At 50.2% G+C, this 20,942-nt stretch overlaps 1 protein-coding gene across 4 annotated transcripts in view; it reads right to left on the minus strand.

Moving 5' to 3' along the window:
* The window catches only part of LOC146821059 (HAUS augmin-like complex subunit 3), a 291,423-nt gene that overhangs the window by 121,013 nt on the left and 149,468 nt on the right, over positions 1-20,942 (minus strand). For all 4 annotated transcript variants that reach the window (XM_085612014.1, XM_085612013.1, XM_085612016.1 and 1 more), the window contains one exon: positions 2,603-3,024. In XM_085612014.1, the coding sequence (XP_085468140.1) occupies positions 2,603-3,024 (422 nt within the window). The remainder of the gene's footprint in view (positions 1-2,602; positions 3,025-20,942) is intronic.

Below are 20,942 nucleotides of genomic sequence, written 5' to 3' on the forward strand. Positions count from 1 at the left end.
TTTAGATAAGAATACAATGTCTTAGCAAGTCATTTCCTGCTCCATGGCCCCCTACTAGCTGACATGTGACTACACTGGGGAAGGGGAGGTGCCAAACCCCCCCGACACACCAGGCCTGCCCCTTCTCTGCTCTACGGAGGCAACACACAAACTGGTATCAGGCCTATATCCTACACTACGAACAGCTATGACCCAACCACTCACACAGCTCAAAGATAAATGAGAGGAGGATACAGCAGCTTCAATAACTGAGGGGGACTGGACTAAAACCCAATTAATTATCCCAAAAGTATCCCGCAATGCATGATTTAACTTAATCAACTACTATGTACTCCAACTGGCATACCTTACTCCTGGCAGACCTAATACCCATTTCCCTCACACAAAGCATGAATGCCCCAGGTGCCACTGAGAGGGGGCGGGAATGTTGCACATGATATGGGGGAAGTCCACTGCTGAATTGCTACTGGTCGAGATACACCATTTCCTAAAAGATGTTACGGACGATCACACTGAATTATCTCCTATGACTTGTATACTTGGGTTTATCCCAGGCTGTCCAAAAAGAAATTGGAATCCTGTTTCATTGATCTCGCATTGATATTGGTCAAACGCTGCATAACAATCCAATGGACAGCCCCCACCGGACTACAGACTGATTGATGGAAGGCAGATCTCCTTAGCTCAGAGAACAAGAGGGGGCACACTCCTCAAAGTCGCAAAGAGGGACATAGGATTACTAGAATTTGCTAGAGCACGGGGGAGCCTCATAGAAACGATGCGAGAGGGGGGGGGGGGGGGGGAGGGAATGAGGAGGACATCGCCTATTCATCTTGAATGCGAACCCCACCTGCTAGCCCTGGGAACATGGCTTCTGAATGATGGATCCAAGGTCTGCTCTCACTATCCAGAATGCTGATTAGGAAATGAGATGATCACAGACACTGAGTGCACCCCGGCCACGTTGATCAAGTCACACCCAAATGGCTACATAGATGCCCTATCCTCCTGCATTTCCTTTTTACCACCGCCCTATTATGTGATGCAAGACACCATAGGGGTACGGGGAAGTGAAGGGGTGGGAGGGATCATTGTTGGGTTAGCATGGAATTGTTCATCTGTTTGTAGACTATAAGCCTGAAATGTAACCACTGTTATGCACTCCGGTACTACCATGGTGTTGGATGTGGGACAGAAGGGGCGATCTTCCGATGCTTAAATATTCCTTTCTACTATCCATTGTTTATCCTACCCTGCGCAGCGGTCTCCTGTGATGCATACCCATTAGCCATGTGCAAGCATTATGCAAAAGTACAAAATTCGATAAAATAGGTTTGCAAAAAACAATGTATGTACTATCTACGATAATCAAACAGATCATATATAAGTTGTATTGCAAGGGACAAAAATGAAGTCATATCTCCTGCAACAATTTGTAAACTTGCACCTCTGTAAGAAAATTTACTCGACTATCAGACTCGAGAAATATCACCTAAATTGGTGTTTTTTCCCCTCTATAATTAGGTTTTCCAATTTCTCTGGGCTCTGTGAGGGAGCCAAGAAACAGTTCCTGCTTGTCTAATACAGATCGCATTACAGTGAATCCTCCTAACAATGAACTCCTTCGATATATAAAGCAAGCGCTTTGCTCACTGAAGTGCGAGTTCGGGCACTTAACAGAAAGGTTGAATTTGGGCCCAAGACACAATGGTGCTGTCTCCGATCGATAAAAACGGGGAGGGGAGTTGGCCTAACGACTAGGGCGGTCGACCTCGGATCTGGGGAACCGGGTTCGAGTCTCGGCAAGGATGCTGAACATCCTGTGCTCTTGGGCAAATCACTTAATCTCCCCGTGCCTGACAAAAATGAATGTGTCCTCATGTAATGCAACTGGCGCTATGTAAAGCTTTCTGATACCCGATAACTTCGGATCAAGTTCGTGCTATATAAAACTCTGTAAAATAAAAAATTAAAAAAACAATATCATACAGTTCATTTTTGTAAACATAGTCCTCCTACCTGCAAGCCAATATGAGAAGAATGTTAAAAAGGGAACATATTCAAGGGACCACCACATCAAGCAAAGTGCACATGAACCGAAGCAGTTTTGAAGGCCACGGAGAACTTTTAGTCAAATAAATAAACCAAATGAACATCCTTGATATAACTGGGGTACTTCGAAACCACTCGCCAATGCCCGAATGTATCAAAGAACCACTAGCACTACAAACTATTGGATAAAAAGAGAGGACATGGGTAGTTCCCCTTAAACAAGCACCATACCAAAACTTTTAATAAAATGAGAACATATCTGTTAAGACAGCTAAGGCAAAGGCACAAGAAAGACGGTGTTAATTACAGACTGGAGTAGGTTAATGGCAAAATTAAGAAAACCTAATTAACTTGGTGTTGTACAATCTTCATCTTCTATCAGTGTTATGTTTAAACCAAAAAAGGGGAGTTGCACCACTGAGGGGAAGAAAGCTGTTTCAGTTCTCATTCAAGCAAAATGAATTTCCTAAAACAAATCGCACATCGGGAGTAGTGTAACTATCAATTAAGCAGCTGAACTGAAATATCTCGCGACCTGGATGGGCCTTACCTCATCACAGTTTGGTCTTTTCTCTCAATTCGGGGACGAAGAGGTATTTGGGATAAGATACTAGGGTTTCCCATATGTGTTAAACGTTCCTCTAGACCAGAGATTTTAGCCCTCAAGTCACTCCTAGTTTCCTCAACCAAACGTGCAGTTTGGCCATGATTGTGCAGTTCCACATCCAGAGCCAGAGTGAGCACATCTTGCCGGGACCTCTGTTTCAGGATCTGGCACACCACCTCTTCCTGCTTGGAGGACAGATATTGAAGTCGAACCATTTCTGCATCCAAGTCTGCACCCAGGACGGGCAACCTGAAGTAGGATGCATTTTCATCGATCAAGGAAAGCAATTTCACACTCAACTGTGCCACATCCTCTTCCAGAGCATGAAGCTGCTCGCCCAATCCAATCACCTTCCATTCAGGCAACTGGAAGAAACAGAAAATAGAAATAAACATTACTCAGCCCAATTAGGCAAACGAAGTTGTACATGCCAGCATACCGCAGTCACATCAAACCTAAAAATAGCTTACACCGCATTGGTTTGCCTTGGATGTTCTATTGTGCGATTGTTCAGACAGGTTTGCAACCAAACATAAGCACAAGGAAGCAAGTATTCAAACTCTGCCTAAACGTTATCAAATATTTGAACTTGGATGGGCTGCTCTTTTCGTTGCAATTTGGATTTACAGGTGAACTTAGCGGTTCGACTAGAAACGTGGAAAGGCACTTTGCAGGCTCAGAAGTTGTCTGATCAAATCAAGAAGGTGTGCTGGCACTACACCAATACTATAGTGCCAGATGTGAACTATCAAAACATTAACATACCAAAAGGTGTATGCTAAGTAAGCACGCTCATAACCACTTTATAATTAAGGGTTCTGTGTAGAGTTCTAAAGGCCACAAGTGCATGCCAGTTCTGGAAATCTCTTTAGATTGTCTGACCCATGCTTTGATGTTAGGACATTCTCCAGACAAACTTAAAGTTTCTAATGGTTTTAAATGTACATTTTAAGGAACACTGAAGGGACAAAAGGGGAGTGACTGGGAGGTGGCAGAAGAGGGTTTCTTTTTCAGATTCAGGAATAATTTATTTCCAAGAAATATATGTTCCTATAAAAATATTACACACATTTCCAGTTCATAAAAAAAAGGAAAAAAACTGATACTTTTAGTAACCTAAAACAACAATGCGTGTTTGCATCCTTCAACCACGACTACTTATAGATGATACAGTTTCAACTATATAAACTTTGAAATTTTCCCTATCCAGACCCAATACATTTCAAACCTTTCACTAAAAATAGTACAAAATTAACCAATAGAAAACCAGTTACTTTTTACCCAATCAGCAATTTAAAGTCCAATGTGCATTTAACGAAATAGCAAACAGTACATTTGACCCCAATCAGGATTTTAAAGTGCAATATGCATAGCAGCTTTCCACAACCTTCCTATGAGGATAGTCTCTAATTTACTTGATGTCACCTTAGTGAGTATAATTATTATTATTTTTTTTAACTCTTTATTTAGAATTTATTCATCAAAAAAACAGTAATGCAACACACTTGTCCATATACGGAGACATCTGAATATCAACAGTCTGCTTGATATCGTACACTTGAGACAATTACATGTTCATAGCAACCCTTCCCCCCCCGATGGGCCTCCCAGGTCACCGAACAGCCCAGTAGGAAACCCGGTCCCCCCAGCCAGACCCACTCCACGATTTCATTCAGTATGCGGCATGCCCCTGGACACATCTAGCTGTACAACCCTTCCCGACCCCCCCACCCCCACACCCCCCCTCTCGAGGGGGGGAGACTTCACCCCATCCGTCCCAGGAGTGCCGGTGTTGTGGTAGTGCAGGGGAGTGGCGTGAAAGGGAAACGCCTCAGGCAACGAGCAGTTACCCCCCAGGAAAGACTTTGTCCCAGCAGAATCGCTATAGGAAGGACAGGTAGCATGTGATTCTATCCCCGAAAGGCACCCACGAGGCACATCCCTCCCAGTGAAAGCAGACAGTAGGGGAGCTATCACTCAGCGGTAGCAGAGGGCGATCGCCGCTCGCAGCGAGGTACCGTGTCAGAGGTCCCCAAATGTCAGGGGGGCGGGACGCAGGCGGAAGCAACTCAGTACAAAAGGACATTTTCCTGACAGGTGAGCAAATCCCGCAGCCATTCCTTAAACTTGGGGCTTCTCCCCCGTCCCCATCGACACACTATACGGCGCTTGGCAAGCAATAACGCACTAGTAACAAAGCAGCGATCTGGCTTAGGTATGTCTCGGGTGTACCCCAGTAATGCCTGTAAAGGAGAGGGCTGCAGCGGGGACCCCAGCATTTCCCCCAGGGCTGCATAGACCCGGCTCCAATATTCATCTATGCTCGGGCAGGTCCAGGCCAGGTGTAGGAAATCCGATCTAGGAGAGTGGCACCTGTCACAGCGGTCATTATCGCGAAGATTAAACCTGTGCATCTGAGCCGGAGTGCAGTAGAGGCGATGCAGGAACTTGTAATGGATAACGCGAAACCTACTACTAGAGGAGATCATTTCAGTTTGCAAACAGCAGAACTCCCACTGGTCATCCGTAAAAGCGATGCCGATCTCAGCCTCCCAGCAGGCGCGGGACCTCAACACCTCCCCCCCAATACGGTTATATAGGCGCCGATAAAGCGAGGAGACCATGTGCGATGGGGAAGAGGAGTCAAGCAGATAATGGAACCATTCCAGAACAGTAGGCTCAGCCGGATATGCCGGCAATATTTTCTGTAGCCCACTACGGAGCCGGATAAAAGCGAAAACCTCCAGGGGGGTGGGGACAGTATCCCCATAGAGGAGCGGGAGGTCACGAAACCTACCCTCATGGAATAGGTCACCCCAGCACATAATCCCCATTTTTAGTTTTATTCTCTGGAACAGCCCTTCTCCTAAGAGTGGGAGGGTCGGGTGGTACACCAGGGGCATCAGTGGGGAATAAAGGAGCGGCACGCCCATGTGACCAGCAATAACACTCCAAGCATGTGCTGTGGCATGCACGGGGTTGCGGTCCGCGCGAGACGAAGGCACTTCAGCAAGGGCCGCCCCCTCAAGCAGGACCGGGTCCCCCAACCAGTGTTCCACCGCTGTCTGTGGCATGAAAGGGGAAGGCCGGTACCAATAGTACGCATAGTGTGCCTGGGCGCAGTTATAGTAAAGTTCGAAATCAGGTATATCGAACCCACCTTGTAAGTACGGGCGCGCGTGCACAGTCCACTTAAGCCGCGGCCTTTTCCCTTCCCACACCAGACGGATGAGTTCTGATCGTAATGCCCTAAAGAAATATCCACCCGGATGAAACGGTATATTGAGGAAGAGGTAGAGCAGCTTGGGGAGTATAACCATCTTTATAAGTGAGATCCGACCAGCCATGGTCAACGGTAGGGTCAACCACCTGACCACGTTCGAGCGTATAGCTTCAAGAGCCCTACCATAATTCATGCGCATCACCTCTTGCCGATCCCTGGAAACCCACACTCCCAAGTACTTCACGTCGGTATCACACCACTCTAGTGGAAAGTCAAGCAGGACTCTGTCAATACCTTCCGTAAGAGGGAAGATAGCGGATTTACCCCAATTGATGTGTAGCCCGAGTACAGCGCAAATCTAACGAATTCTCTGAGTATAGGGTTTAAATTATCCCGGGGATGTTTGATATATAGTGTGAGATCATCCGCATAGAGTGATAATAAAATTTGCCGCCGTTGGCATCTCAGGGATGCCGCAAGGTAATTCTGCCTAAGGCGGGACGCCAGCGGTTCTATTGCTAAGGCGAAAAGGAGTGGCGACAGTGGGCATCCCTGCCTAGTACCCCTGGTGACGAGGAAGGGATCAGAGACACAACCATTAATAAGGACTCTTGCCATGGGGCAGCGGTACAGGATTTGAAACCATCTGGAAAATGCCAATGGCATGCCCAGGTTTCTTAGAATCAAATGAAGGTAGTCCCACTCGACCGAGTCAAATGCCTTGGTGGCATCTAGGAACACCGCCACCAGGGCGAGAAAGGGATCAGCGTTGTTCAAGACCGAGAAAAGCGTCCGTAAGTTGTGGGAGGTAGATCTGCCGGGGATAAGCCCCACCTGGTCCGGCAGAATCAAATCTCCGATCAAGAGATTAACGCGGTTCGCTAGGACTTTGGCTAGGATCTTCACATCGCTATTGATGAGAGAAAGGGGCCTGTAGGAATCGCAGCAGTCTGGGGGCTTTCCTGGCTTGAGAAGAGAGACTATTAGGGTCTATGACGTGTTGGGTGGCAAGGATCCAGTCTCATTCGCCTCCTCAAACACTTCTTGTAGAACTGCCGCTAATGGGTCAATGAAGGTTTTGTAGTACTCGATAGGGAAGCCATCCAGACCCGGCGTCTTGCCCGATGCCGTTTGCATTATGGCTTCTTTAATTTCGGCTAGCCCTATGGGAGCCGCCAGGAGTTCCCGCTGGGCGTCGGATATCCATCAGAGGGTAAGCTCCGACAGGTACTCGGATATCTCTAATGGCGACTCACGCTTGGATGTGTACAAGTCGGAATAATGAGATACGAAGGTGGAGAGTATAGAAAGCGTATCGCGCTGCATGGTGCCGTCAGGGGCTTTGACCTCCAGTATGTGGTTGGCGCAGCGCGGGGGCGGACCGCTCCCGCCAGGAATCTGTCGGGCCGTTCCCCCTCCCCATACGCTTGCGCAGTGAAATGCTTACCACGAAAATAGACTTCTCTCTCAGCAGTGACCTTGAACTCCCACACCGTCGCCACGCAGTCCACCGACCCCCTATTCCGATCTATAAATTCTGTGAACTCCTGGGACATTTCAGTCTTAAAAAGTTCATCTAGGAGAATATTAGGCTGCATGCGCCATGGAAGCGGAGCGCCGACCAATCCAGTTCTAGCCAGGGTGATCAGCACGGGTGCATGGTCCGAATGGGTACGAGGCAAGTGTTGTGCGCCCAACAGTGAGGACCCCAGACTCCTGGATAGTAGCATATAATCTAACCTAGCCCAGGTGGAATGCGGCGCCGAACAGTGTGTGCCCTCCTGCGTATCCGGGTGAATGCGGCGCCAGGCGTCAAGCAGCAAATGATGAGCCATTAAGTCAGAAATGTAGGCCTGAGAGCGAGGGTGATGTGTAGTGTCTGCATTAGATCGATCCAGAGCAGGGTTCAGGGTGACGTTAAAATCCCCTCCCCAGATCAGGTGCGTGAATCCTATATCCAGTATGACTTCCCACAGGGAGATAAAGTGTGTGGGTTCGTCAATGTTGGGCCCATAGGAGGATGCAATGGTGATGGTAGCGTTTCCCATCTGTCCCCACACGACACAGAATCGTCCCTCAACGTCAGTTTTTTCCCCTAGAGGTACAAATGGAGTGTGTTTCCTGACTAATATGGCTGTTCCCCTGGAGTATGTTGAATATGAAGAAAAAAGGCCATAAGCAGCCCATCTAGATGCAAATGTAGGTAATCAACGGGGATCCGTGTGGGTTTCCTGCAGCAATGCGATGTGTATCTGATGGCGATCAAGATAACCCAGGACTGCCGACGCTTACGCGGGTCTCCCAACCCCCGTATGTTCCACGTCAAGACATCGACTCTACTATGCGGGTCTTGCTGTGCCAATCTCTCCCCTTGTGCCATCACACGGAGGGGCACCAGATGCTAGGTCTAAGCATGTCTCGCAGCCGAGCCTCGAAACCCTGCTGCCCATCCCCTCCCATGCTAGTAAGATGTCGTACCGCTGCCCTCAGGCCCCAACACGGGGATTGTAAGACGTCAAACCCAAGTGTATAAGAGTGTGTGGTCCGATGTTCAAGTGTGGTTTTGCATTTACATTCCCCCCCCCCCCCCTCTCTCCCATTCCGGCCGACTTCCCCAACTCGTCGGAGGAGACCCTCCTTATAAACTGTTCCCCTGTCAGTGGTTCCATGTCCCGTCCCTCCCCCTCCCACCGCAACAGCCCAAACCTGTCGGGATCCAGACCCCTCCCATCCCCTATAACAAACAACCAGTGTTGTGGGGTATTCCCTCTCCGGGAGACACCAGTGAGCTGGACCTACCTTCCCCTATCCCATTATTGCACCCACTGCACCGCCACCACATTGGGCGAGGGGCGGGTGCCAAGGCGAATAGTAGCGTCCATTTCCTTGCCAGTACATCATAAGTATTGGGTAAAGTTACGAGTGGGACCCTTGGTTTCGATGCCCTCCTGCCCCCTTCAAGTTCAAAGAAAAGTCAAAAGACTGGAATAGCCCCCACCACATTCAAAGCAATCGTCCCGTGAGTTCAGCCAGTCCATATCTGCAGCTGGAAGAAGGCATGAGCAAAGGGGAGAGAAGAGAGCGAGGAAGCGTGGGCAATGAGGAGAGAGAAAGAAGAATATAAGAAAGGAAAAAGAAGAGACCATGACATTAGTACTCATCAGTCCGGAGCAGACGTCGGAGATCGGGACCCAGACCTCGCCCCAGGGCTGCGCCGTTGAGAGGCGGAAGATTGCTGTTCTTTTAGGAAGTCCTCCACCTGCTGTGGGCTACCGAAGAAGAGAGCTTTGCCATGGTGAGTGATCTTTAGCTTGGCGGGATACAGCATAGAATATGGAATATCTCGCTGTAGCAGTTTCTTCTTCACTCCCGCGAACTTGCGGCAGGCCTCCTGTACCATCTGGGTGAAATCCGGATAGAACGAGATAGTGGTATTTTCATGCAGAATCGGTTGTTTCTCCCGGGCCAGGCGCAGCAGGGTGTTGCGATCTCTGTAATTGAGGAACTTGATGATGACAGGGCGCGGCAGAGCCCCAGGGACCGGCCGAGGCCCCAAGGATCGGTGGGCACGCTCCACTACCAGCTGTGGTGAGAAAGAGTCCCGCCCGAATTTGTCCATCAGCAGACGCTCTATGAACTCCTCCATGCGGCCACCGCCACTGGACTCTGCAAGGCCAATCAGGCGGACATTGTTCTTTCGAGAACGCGCCTCCTCCAAGTCCTCGTTCTTCTCTGCGATGACCTTAAGCAGCCGGTCCATCTGAGAAAGTTTAGTTGCGCCGGTCCCGGCCCCGTCCTCTAGTTCTGATATCAGTCCCTCCGCTTCCTTCAGGCGCTCCCCGTGCTGATCCAGCCGGTGCACCACCGCATCCAGACGAGTGTTCATATTATCGATCTTGGCGTCAATGGAGGTTTTTGTTTTTTTAAAAACCTTTATTTACACATCGAATATTGACAGTCATGGGCCTACAACCGCCCGGGCCGGCCGCTAATGTAGAGAAAACAACAATACAGCAGTTAGAAGAGCCGAAGCGAACCGCACACCTAACGGCTGCAGCCGCCCACAACTGAACATAGTATTTCAGAAAGGTTTCTTATTAACTTTTTACAAATAAAACACAAAAAGAAACTTACACCAGGCAAAAGAACTCCATTAACAGGGACTTGCTCTCTCATGGGCGGGGGACAACAGTGACAACGAAGCCAATTACACATTTATTTGCGTGAAAAAGGGCACGGGGGGCAGGAAGAGGCTCGGTCATCCCTCCCGCAAAGCGACCAGGAACATCAAAGTCAAGGGGACATCGTTACGTCTGGTGCGACCACCAAGGGGGGGGGCGCAGATATCCCCCCAATAGGAATTCCAGGGACCCCACATCTTACTCCATGCCCTAGGCTTGCCTCTGGCCACGTAAACCGTCTTCTCTCGGAACATGCACCAATCCATGTTTTCTTTCCATTTCGTAACTGTGGGGGGCCGGCCGGACCCCCAGAGCTGCGCAATGTCCCTTTTAGCGATCATGTTGCCCAAAGTCATCCAACGTTCTTGCGCCACATCGCAGTCAGTCGGTTCCCACACATTCAACACACATCGCCGAGCCTCAGGGAGCAGCGCCACACCCGTAACCTCCTCCATCACTGCATGTACACCAGTCCAGAAACGTATCACCTTCGGGCACTCCCACAGAATATGAAGAAAAGTACCAAGCAAGCCACAACCGCGCCGACATAAACCATCACTTGTGTAACCCATGTGAAGCAAGCGGGGACCGGTGACATATACCCTATGTAGTATCTTCAACTGCACAAATCGAAGGCGAGCCGGTATAGCAACCTCCCTCGGTGAGGCTACGGCCGCGACCCAGTCCTCGTCATCCAACTCTAGGCCATCAGCGACCCAGACCTCTCGCAAATGTGTGAGAAGGTCCGCTCGAGTATTAATCAGTTTTTTGTAGATCAGGGAAATAGTACTATCTGGCAGGTAACCATCAAGCAGACGATCTTCCAACGGGGAGGCCTCGGGGGTAACTGCAGGATTCGGGAAAGCTGAGAGTAACGCGTGGCGCATCTGCGCATAACGAAAGAACTCCCTATCGCTCAGCTTATATTCCATCTGAAGAGCGTCAAACGATTTAAAAGCGCCCTTCGTCCAAAGATCCCCCACACGACTAATTCCGATCAAGTCCCACTTCTCAAAGCCTTTCGAACGCCATAAACCTCCCAACGCGTCCGACGCATACAGTGGAGTCGCACGAGACAGACGGCCCGTCCATCCCGTAGCAGCGGTGGCACAACGCCAGGCACGCACCGCATTTTTCGTAGGACCGGTCAATTTAGTACTTCCCTTCGTAGAATAAAGCGCCCTATTGAAATCTCTGCCCGGCAACAGTAGCTTATCCATCTCGTACGCGGGGTTCACCGCAGGGCCGTATGTCCCATGATTCACCGCCACCAACTGGGACGCCCAATAATATCGTCTAATATCAGGGAGAGCTATGCCACCGTCTTACCACGGTAGGGTCAATTTAGCGAGAGCAATGCGCGGTCTCCCATCCCAAACTAACTGCCTCTGTAAGCTCTCTACCTCACTAAAATATCGGGCGGGCACCACGTCCAGCGTATTCTGCAATGCATACAGAAAGCGTGGAAGAGACATCATTTTGAATAAGGCTGCCCGGCCAAGCGGTGATAGCGGGAGCTTACGCCAACGAGCTACATCGGCCCGCAGCCGCTGGAGCGGGGGCAACAGATTCAGAGCATAACGGACCGCCGGATCGAGGGATATGTGGATACCTAGATATTTGAATCCAGAATGTGAAATCTGAATTGTACAGCCACGCGGGAGGAGAGGGGGGTCGCCAACCAGCACATAGACACAGGATTTCACCCAATTAATGACAAGCCCTGAATTGCGACCAAAGGAGTTCAATACATCAAATAAGACTATCAACGATTTCCGCGGAGAGGTGAGACAGAGCAAAATATCATCTGCGTAGAGTGACACGCGATCCTCAAACGTCGGTGTCCACCGAATACCCATCATGGAGGGTTCCCACCGGAGCCACGCCGCCAGGGGATCCAACGCAAGAGCAAAAAGAAGCGGGGATAGGGGGCAACCCTGCCGCGTGCCCCTGCCAAGCAAAAAGGGGGCAGAAACTCTACCATTCACCACCACCTGCGCCAGCGGTTCCACGTATAACAACTTCACCCATCCAATGAATCCAGGTCCAAAACCAAACCTAGCCAGCGCCGCCCAGAGATATGACCATTCCAGTGTGTCAAACGCCATCGTGGCGTCAAGAGACGCCAAAATGGCAGGCTCCCGAATAGAGTCAACTCTCGCGAGGACTCCATGGAGGCGCCGCAGGTTCAGCGCGGTGTTGCGGTGCGGAATAAAACCAGACTGGTCCGGGTGTACCAGGTCACCGATGACTTTAATCAGACGATTAGCGAGCACTTTAGCGAGAATCTTGGGTTCAGCGTTTAGAAGGGAGATGGGCCTATAAGACACACAGCAATCACGCGGTTTGCCCTCTTTATGGAGCACCACAATGGTCGCTAGACGTTGATCACGCGGTAGGGCCCCGGCCTCTCGGGAAGCAATAAACATCTCGCGGAGATGAGGTGCCAACCCATCTGGACGAAGCTTGTAGAGCTCGATCGGAAGGCCGTTGGGGCCGAGAGCCTTTCCTGAACGGATCGAGCGAATCGCCAATGCTATCTCATCGTTTGTAAGCGCCGCGTCCAGCAGTTCTTTATCATCGACCGAAAGGCACGGCAATGCAATATCTCGCAGCAATTGACGAGAGTCGTCTTCTTGCCTCTCCGAAACCGGAGAGTAGACGTCCCGCAAATGGTCCGCAAAGCAGCTCACAATCTCCCCCGGATCCGTAACACTCACACCATCAGCACGCACAATCACCGGGACCACACGACTCGCTCGCTCTCTCTTCTCCAGCCATGCAATCAACCTTCCAGCCTTGTCACCAACATCATACAAGCGCCCCTGTTGCTCCCTACTAGCGAGCTTGGCAGCATCCGTAACTAACGCCCTGTAATCCGCTTGTTTCAGGCAAAGGGCATGGAGTTTGTCACGTGTGACCCCTCGCCCGAGATCTTCTTCCAAGTCAGATATATCGACTCCAGGCGTACCACCTCCTCAGTTTTACGCCTCTTAGCATGGGAGATCAAGGACAGGGCCTGCCCACGGATGACCACCTTGAAAGCCTCCCACAACGTTACGGCCGATGAGACTGAACCCTGATTTTCCTCAAAATAACGGTCCAGAGACTTGACCAAAAGGGCACGAGTCGTGGGGTCATGCAAATACCAGGGATTAATCGGGGCCACCCTCCCCTCTACCCCCATGGCCACATCTAAGTGGAGCAGGACCGGGGAATGATCAGAGATGCCACGGGCCAGATGTCTGACCTCCCCGATCATTTGGGCTTGGGCGGCCGGCATCAGCATATACTCCAATCTAGATAAGGAGCCGTGGACGCCAGAGTGAAATGTAAATTGGGTGAGCCCCGGATGCATTGATCTCCAACAGTCCACAAGCCCCATAGTGTCGATAAAGCCACCCAGCCAGGAATGCGCCCCGGGGAGGTCTCTGGGAGGGTGCCGATCCTCTCTACCCGATACCACAGAATTGAAGTCACCACCCACCAGCAAGAGGCCCTCCGGGAGCCCAAGCAGCAACCCTCCCAAGTCCGCAAAGGTAGTGGTTTGCAACCCCGGGGGGACATAAACTGAAACCAAACACAAAGTCCGTCCTTCCCACCGGCCCACCAACACCACGTAGCGCCCCAGGTCGTCGTGTATCACCTCATCAATTTCCAGCGGGAGAGAGGATCGAACCAAAATGCCCACCCCTCTGGAGCCGGTAGTAAAACCAGAGTGGGCCACCAAACGGTAGCCCTTTCTATTCATAGCATGGCATGAGTGTCCCACCAAATGCTTCTCCTGCAACAGAACCACATCAGGAGAGAGACGTTTCAGATACTGTAGCACCACCCCTCGCTTCAATCGGTCCCCCAAACCATTGACATTCCATGTTAAAATGTGCAACCCCCTACGCGTCAATGGAGGTTAAGCTCCTCTGCATGCCCACGAGGAGGGCCTTCCAATCTACATCCTCCTCCTCCTCCTCCTCCTCCTCACTGGGGCCATGCTCCCCTCCATCCGCGGACTGCGCGCGCGTTTTCTTCTTAGGGGATTAAAATGCAGTGTAGATTGTTTCACGTCCGATTTGCCCATGTTATCTGTAGGCGCTAGCACAGATCACAAAATCCAGTCCGTGTAGGGATCATGGTCTCCGGACGACGCGGCAGGTTCCGGCCCTGAAGTCCAACCATGGACCACACACACCTCCGTGCCACTCCGCACTTCCAACCTCCGACCCCGGTGGAACAATCCAGGAGACCGTCCGCCGAAAGCCTCCATAAGTATTCTGCCCAGATGACCGTCCAGGGGCCCAACTTTACCCAGCGGCCAGCAGGAGCTGCAGCGCCCCCGCGCCCTCCAAGCTATAGAGACGACCAAGCCGCAAACTTACAGTTCTGAGAGCATCAGAGACCCAGGCCGAGTAGAAGGCCGAAGAGTTGTCCACTGGGCCGGCTCCAGCGTCTCCTGCCAGTGAGGGGGCGAGAAGGAGGTGTCACCGCCAGCCACTGCTTCGAGCCGGCTCCAGGTGTCCCTGCCGGCGTCACACGGATGGCGTCTGGGCACAGAAAACGCACTTCGTCCCCAGGGTGAGCAGACAAGGTAGGCAGATACGGCGCAGGGCGCACCACCAGCCCGTCCGGCACAGCAAAGACCCGAGCCCAGGCCCCCAGCGCCCGCCCACAGTGCGATTACCACCTTCAGCAGCGGCAGGCAGGACCCCCGAGAGGGGGGGGGGGGAACCGCCCCTCAGCGAATGATCAGGGGCGATGGCGGCAACGGTCCCAGGCCGGCGTCCCAGCCGCGGCTCAACAGGCCTCACAGATCCCCGGTGTAAAGTGGCAAGGGCCGCCGCTCCGCCGATCTGCACCACGCACTGCGCTTCCACCCGGCAACCTCGAGAGCCAATATCTCCGCCACTGGGCCGCCAGTTTTCGGCAGAGTTGCACCGAACAGTCCCAGAGTACTGCGCTACTCGCCGGTATCGTTGGGCCGTCTGTATCTGGCCAGGAGGATGGTGCTGCAGGGTTTAAATTCGCATGGCCGGCTGGAGCCTCACTAGAGTGCGGCCATGTCAGTCCAGCGCCACCTAGCGCCCTACCTTAGTGAGTATAATTACACCAATACAGACCTAGATCTTAAACCCTATGGGGAAGATAATACCAGCTGGGTCTTTATGCTTTTACACAAATATTGACCAACAGCGATAGCTACATCTCAGAATCTAAGACTATGAATCAGCTACAGCCCCATTTCTCTAGTTGGAATCTCATATTTTTCAAACACAGGTCGAAGTATCTTTTTTCTTGCCTCGGTGAAGAATACACAATCCAACAATAAGTGGCTCACTGAATACTCCCTCCCTCCCTCTCTTACAGGGGCACTGGCTATTGTTCTTTACAACCTCGGTTTTTAATCCCTTAATACGCCACCCTCAAGCGCAAGACTTAATCCTGCAAGCGCTTGTCTGGAATATTATATAGGTATGGGAACAAGCCTGTGCTCTCCTGTGAAACTAAGAAAGGAATGGGTGAGCTCTAAATTTTGAGATAATTCAAATCCTCCATCCAACTAGTTTCTATGGCACTTTGCCAGAGTGTTCTCTTCATCTGGTTAATCAAAACCACTTCCCTTCCTTCAATACACCTCTCTGCAACGTTTAAGCGCTTTTGCATTATTGTCACGGGTTCCGTTTCCCGGAAAAGGTTGTCATTATCTCCAGTAAGATTTGCTCAAACAATTTGTCACCCATCTTTAAGACACAAGGGGGGGGGGGGGGGGGGGGTTTGTTAAATGTCTATCTTCTGTTTGTGTCCACTTTTCAGACCTCTCCTTCGAGATTTAAAATTGGCTGATTTCAGTGTTTAACGAGGCAAGCACAGTGTGGATGTAGAATGAACATCTGCCTTACTGTGGCCATACCTACTGCAGCTATTCAGTCTTGCTCAGGCTAACTGCGCTTTAAGGTCGCGCTCGCCTATCGCGTTTCAAGCCTCTCTTGGCACATCTTGGCTCCTGAGGTGAGAAAGTGTTGCTCAGCTGAAAAAGTTTACACTCTTGCAACATTTGAAAAAAGTCTTCTCCCTTTCTCATGATCGCAAACTCCAGCACCTGTGCCTTTGTTTAATAATGCCACGTGATTCCCATTAAAAATCTGTGTTCAAAACACTATACTTGTTCGTGCCTTGTTTTTGCTTAGAGAGCTTGTGTTTTATGGTTTCAGCAGGATCCTCTGTCCTTCCCAATCTGAAATTCAGACTCCGATGGTTGTGTACGCGGATTCTCTTAAACACAGATTGCATGCTGGTATTAGGATTTGCTGAAATGGGGGAATAATGTAGGGGTGTTAGTTTTACCTTGAAATACTCCTCTGAGTTACGCAACCTCTACAGGCAACCCCATGTACTTTGATCTCCCTACTGTGTCTCCCATAGACACACAGCATTCAGTCATTTATTTTCAAATACGTCCCCGTCTTTCTTCATACAGAGACTCCGGCCATACTCTTCCGTCCAAACTAAGACGCTCCTCTGCACTCACTTGCTCTCCTCTAAAAGAGAGATCTTGACTTACTACTGTAGATCAGGAAGAGGTGCGGTCCTTCATCTTTCCAAGCGCCCAAGATGTACGCAAACACTCGCCCATAGCCTTGTTGGCCCAAGAGACCAGGGGCTCCGACAGAGCAGCCTTTTAGACACCAAAGCATGGTGCTCATCCTCATCGGACACCTCCGCGTGCCCAGAATTCAGAGCACCAAGGGTAAGGGGGAAGGGGAAGGGTACCTACAAGCCCCAACTCTCGGATTATCACCATCCAGCCCTTTAGCTTGTGGACCCCACAGGTATATGTATTGATGAGCGAAAGGAAGCGGTCTGTGGTTTCAGTGCATACATTGCTTCAAAGGGAGGTGGAGTCAGCCTCTTCATCGCCACAGTGCCACATGGCCCTAGTATTCATGTAGAAGACTTCCTTTCTTTTTTTAATTATAATACGTTTAAGTTCCATCACCAACCAGACACACGATTTCCTTATCGACAACTTTTTTGTCACAGGTGAACCAGATCAGCCATCATTCTCAGCAGGATATTCAAAAGTTGTCCCAACATAATTTTACAAATGTGCTGTAGACATCAGAGTAGTCTGATCAACTCCAATAAAATACACAGGCACTCACCAAGAGCATGAGGTAGTAAGAAGGGTGCAGCAGGGGGAAAAAAGAAAAGAACGCAGAGAATCAAAAAACATGCCCACCAGGGCACAACTTGCATACTCTGGACTGTACGTCGAATGTCAATTCCTGGACAACAGTTCCCATCCCTAGGGCAGTTCCACATAACTATACTCAGTCGGATATGGAGCACAGATCAAACTTGCTGCACATCGAGAAGTAAGAATCCCCTCCGACTCCACTTCGTCAAAACTTTTCAGAAAGTTCTCACCTGACTGGAAATGTACTTCTTTCCAATTGTAGCCTGCAAAAGCTTAAAGGAAAGTCTTTATTGACTGTTACCAAAGTGGGGCAGCTAGTACAGTGTGCTGATTAGTTGTTGTTCTGCCCACCTCTGAAGAACAAGCACACACATTCATCCCTTGTTCCATCACATCCTGAGGGATTCTGAGGGGATTCTCAGCAGCAACCTAAAACGGGCGCTTTCCTTTCAAATTATTGAATTTTTCTATTCTCAAATCGAGTCCTAGAATACAACCATTCACACAGGTTTGAGAACGTCAAGCGTTTTGTATCCCCTTGCTCATTATTCCGCAATGATTTACTTTTAGCAAGCGATATTGCCCAATTACTATTCAAGTGGACCAAACCTAGCAGATCCGTCCTCCACTTTACACTCCAGCGCCACCGGTTTGATTTCTGCACCGCATATTTACATCAAGAGTTGACAGAGTCCAATAAAGGTTTTTTCTTTTACCTTTCAAGTTGGTTTCACAATTTAATCTATCACATGCTCACTTTGTCAATTTAAAGCCTCTATGCAGAGAAGGGGGCAATTTCTCATTAGTGCCTCACCCCAAGGGCTTTAAGTGGGCAGGGTCCTGCAGGTGCTCAGCCACAGCATTTCTATAAAGCAGGTTATGAGACAGATCTCTATCCATTCTTGCCTCAATATCACAGTGAAAAAGAATTTTATCTCTGCAGTAGGATCAGGCTCGCAAAAACCCTTGGGCTGAAAGGGCTTCTGAGCAGGACCACTCTTCCCTGCCTGTGATGCAACTTCATGGAGGTTCTGTTAGAAATGGGATTTCTGGTTGACTAGGGCAAGCGCCTAAGCCATGCAAAAACCACCACTTTAGTCAGGGCAAGTGAGTTGCATGCTGAAGATAACCCCTGCTCACCCCCCTTGGTAGCTTGGCACGAGCAGTCAGGCTTATCCCAGAGGCAATGTGTAAAGCGTTTGCGCACCACACACTCAGGCATGCACCAATATCCCCCTAGACACACCACAAAGGAAACTCCACAAGATGGTATGTAGAAAAATGTAACCTTTGTATTTTTAGACAAATGCAGTAGGAACAATGAGTCACAGGTTTGATATAGGGTGTTCAAAAAAGTGCATTAAGTTTCATTAATCGCATTAGTAAATTCACATGTCTCTTGCAACAGCATAAAGGTGCCCCAGTTGCCACAGATTCTCTTAGCAAACTAACACGGGCTCCTGTATCTAAAATAAAAGTGCCGCAATCACTACTGTTATTTTTTAGGATTTCACATGCTCTCCTTATCATAGAAAGGTGCCCCAGTTGCCCCTAGCTAGAACAGCAGTAACAGTTAAGCCCTCAACCCACTCCTGGTTGCTGAAACGACAGTGTATGATGGCTCAGACCTCAAGATTGAGCATTACCTGGGCCTGGGTCCTCTGTCCACTCTTGCACCTCCAGACTTCTCTGTTGTGCGAGAGGGCCCCCGCTGGGGCCTACACCACCTGCACCACCACCTGCAGAGAAGAGAGCCGCTCTACTCAAGCGCTGCTTCTGCGCAAGACTCCCTGGGCCTCGGGCGGCTCTTCGGCAGCGGGCAGGAGCACCGAGCGGCCCAGGGAAACACCGGCTTGAGGTTTCCTCGGTCTCCCGGCCGCGGGGGTGAAAGCCTGGGAGACGCTGCATGGGGAAAGAGGGGCAGCTCTTTCGTGAAGAGAGGGCGTCCGTTGCTATCCGGCAGATGTGACTGATGTCCTGCTAGGCAGGGCTGAATCGACTGCTTCCCTACGCCGAGAGATTCCGGTCGCTGGGCAATGTCTCGCAGCCAAGTATGCTGCGGCACTGCCCCTTTCCGTCAGAGTGAATCCTGGCCCCGGACTCGGGCTGGAGGCAGTGATCGGGCAAAAGGTTCTTGGCAGTTTTCTCTTCTAGGGGGAGCATGTCGCGGCTCCCAGAGGTACACAGGGGAAGCGAGGCCGGAGGCTGATGATAGGTAGGCAGGCCCTTATGGTCCTCCTCCCTTAACACTGCAGACTCCACAGCGATCGCAGCACACGAAGGGCTGTGTGAGGGCACGCGCACACAGTGCAGTTTGGAAGAGAAAGACTTGAAAACTTTGATGTCCCAGAGTTTCCTACAACAGGAGGCCAGCACACACAGGCCGTTGGAGACTCCTCTCAAGCAGGGGGGTGGACACAGCAAAGTTCCTTCCCTTTCCTTGGCAAAATCAGCTACTGCAGGACAACCTCAGACAGCACACAGCAAAGGGGCAGCTCTTCTCCTTGGCAAAGGTTCCTCTTGATTCATGAATTAGTCCAATTTACTGGGTGTTTAGGGCACATACTTGTACCCCAAAATGTCTTTGAAGTAAGGGTCTCTGAACCAGGTCCAAACCAGTTCTGCATTCACTTGGTGCAGCATGACCACAGGGGATGGAGACAGCATTGCGCAAGGGAGACGGGCTCCATTCAGGTGTAAGGTGAATCTCCTCCCACCACTCTACATGCAGCCAGGGTCTATTCAGCTCAGGGCGGGGTCATCCAGGAAGGGCCAGGCACACCTCAATCCCCCCAGAGGCTGTCTATAGTGAATGCACATCCTCCGTCTCGGTCACACTGAAACCAGACAGTCAATCCACAAACAGGCAGAGGCACAGAGGATGGTTGGACAAGAAAATATCCGCTTTCTAAAAGCGCTATTTTAAAACACAATTTTAAAACCATCTTTACTAAAAGATGTGTTATTAAATTCTGAGTTCAGGGATACCAAACTCAAGTTTTCTATTTTGTCCCGAAGGAAAGATATGCTTGTAAAATGTTACAAAGCATTCCCCATTCTGTTCCATGGGGTAAAATAGCCTTTCAATAGTGAAAAACGAAATTGGCAGTATTTCACAATCAGGACATGTTACACATACCAGTATATGTCCTACCTTTCACATACACTGCACCCTGCCCAGGTGGGTACATTGGGCCTACCATAGGGGTGTCCTATGTGTACTAAAAGGGAAGGGTAGGGCCTGGCAAGTGGGTGCACTTGCCAAGTTGACATGGCGGTTAAACTGCGCACAGGCACCGCGGTGGCAGGCCTGATACATCTTTTCAAGGCTACTCAGGTGGGTGGCACAATCAGTGCTGCAGGCCCACTGGTAGCATTTGATTCACCATCCCTGGCACACTCAGTGCACGTTACTAGGGATTTATTGGTAAAACATATGCCAATCAGGGAGAACCAGTCACCATACCAATTTATACAGGGAGCACTTGCACTTTGACACAGATCAGCAGTGGCAAGGCGCCCAAATCATCTAAGCCAGCAACAACGAAATTCAGCACAGCATCAAAAACACCAGGAGGTAGAGGGAATAAGTCGTGGGAAACCACGCCAAGGATGCCAGGTCTAACAGGCTCGTATATAGTTCTTTCAGTCTCATTTCAGAACTGAATTATTTTCAATATTATATAC

The sequence above is a fragment of the Triturus cristatus genome, chromosome 6 (assembly GCF_964204655.1).
Source record: "Triturus cristatus chromosome 6, aTriCri1.1, whole genome shotgun sequence".
Classification (NCBI taxonomy): Eukaryota; Metazoa; Chordata; class Amphibia; order Caudata; family Salamandridae; genus Triturus; species Triturus cristatus.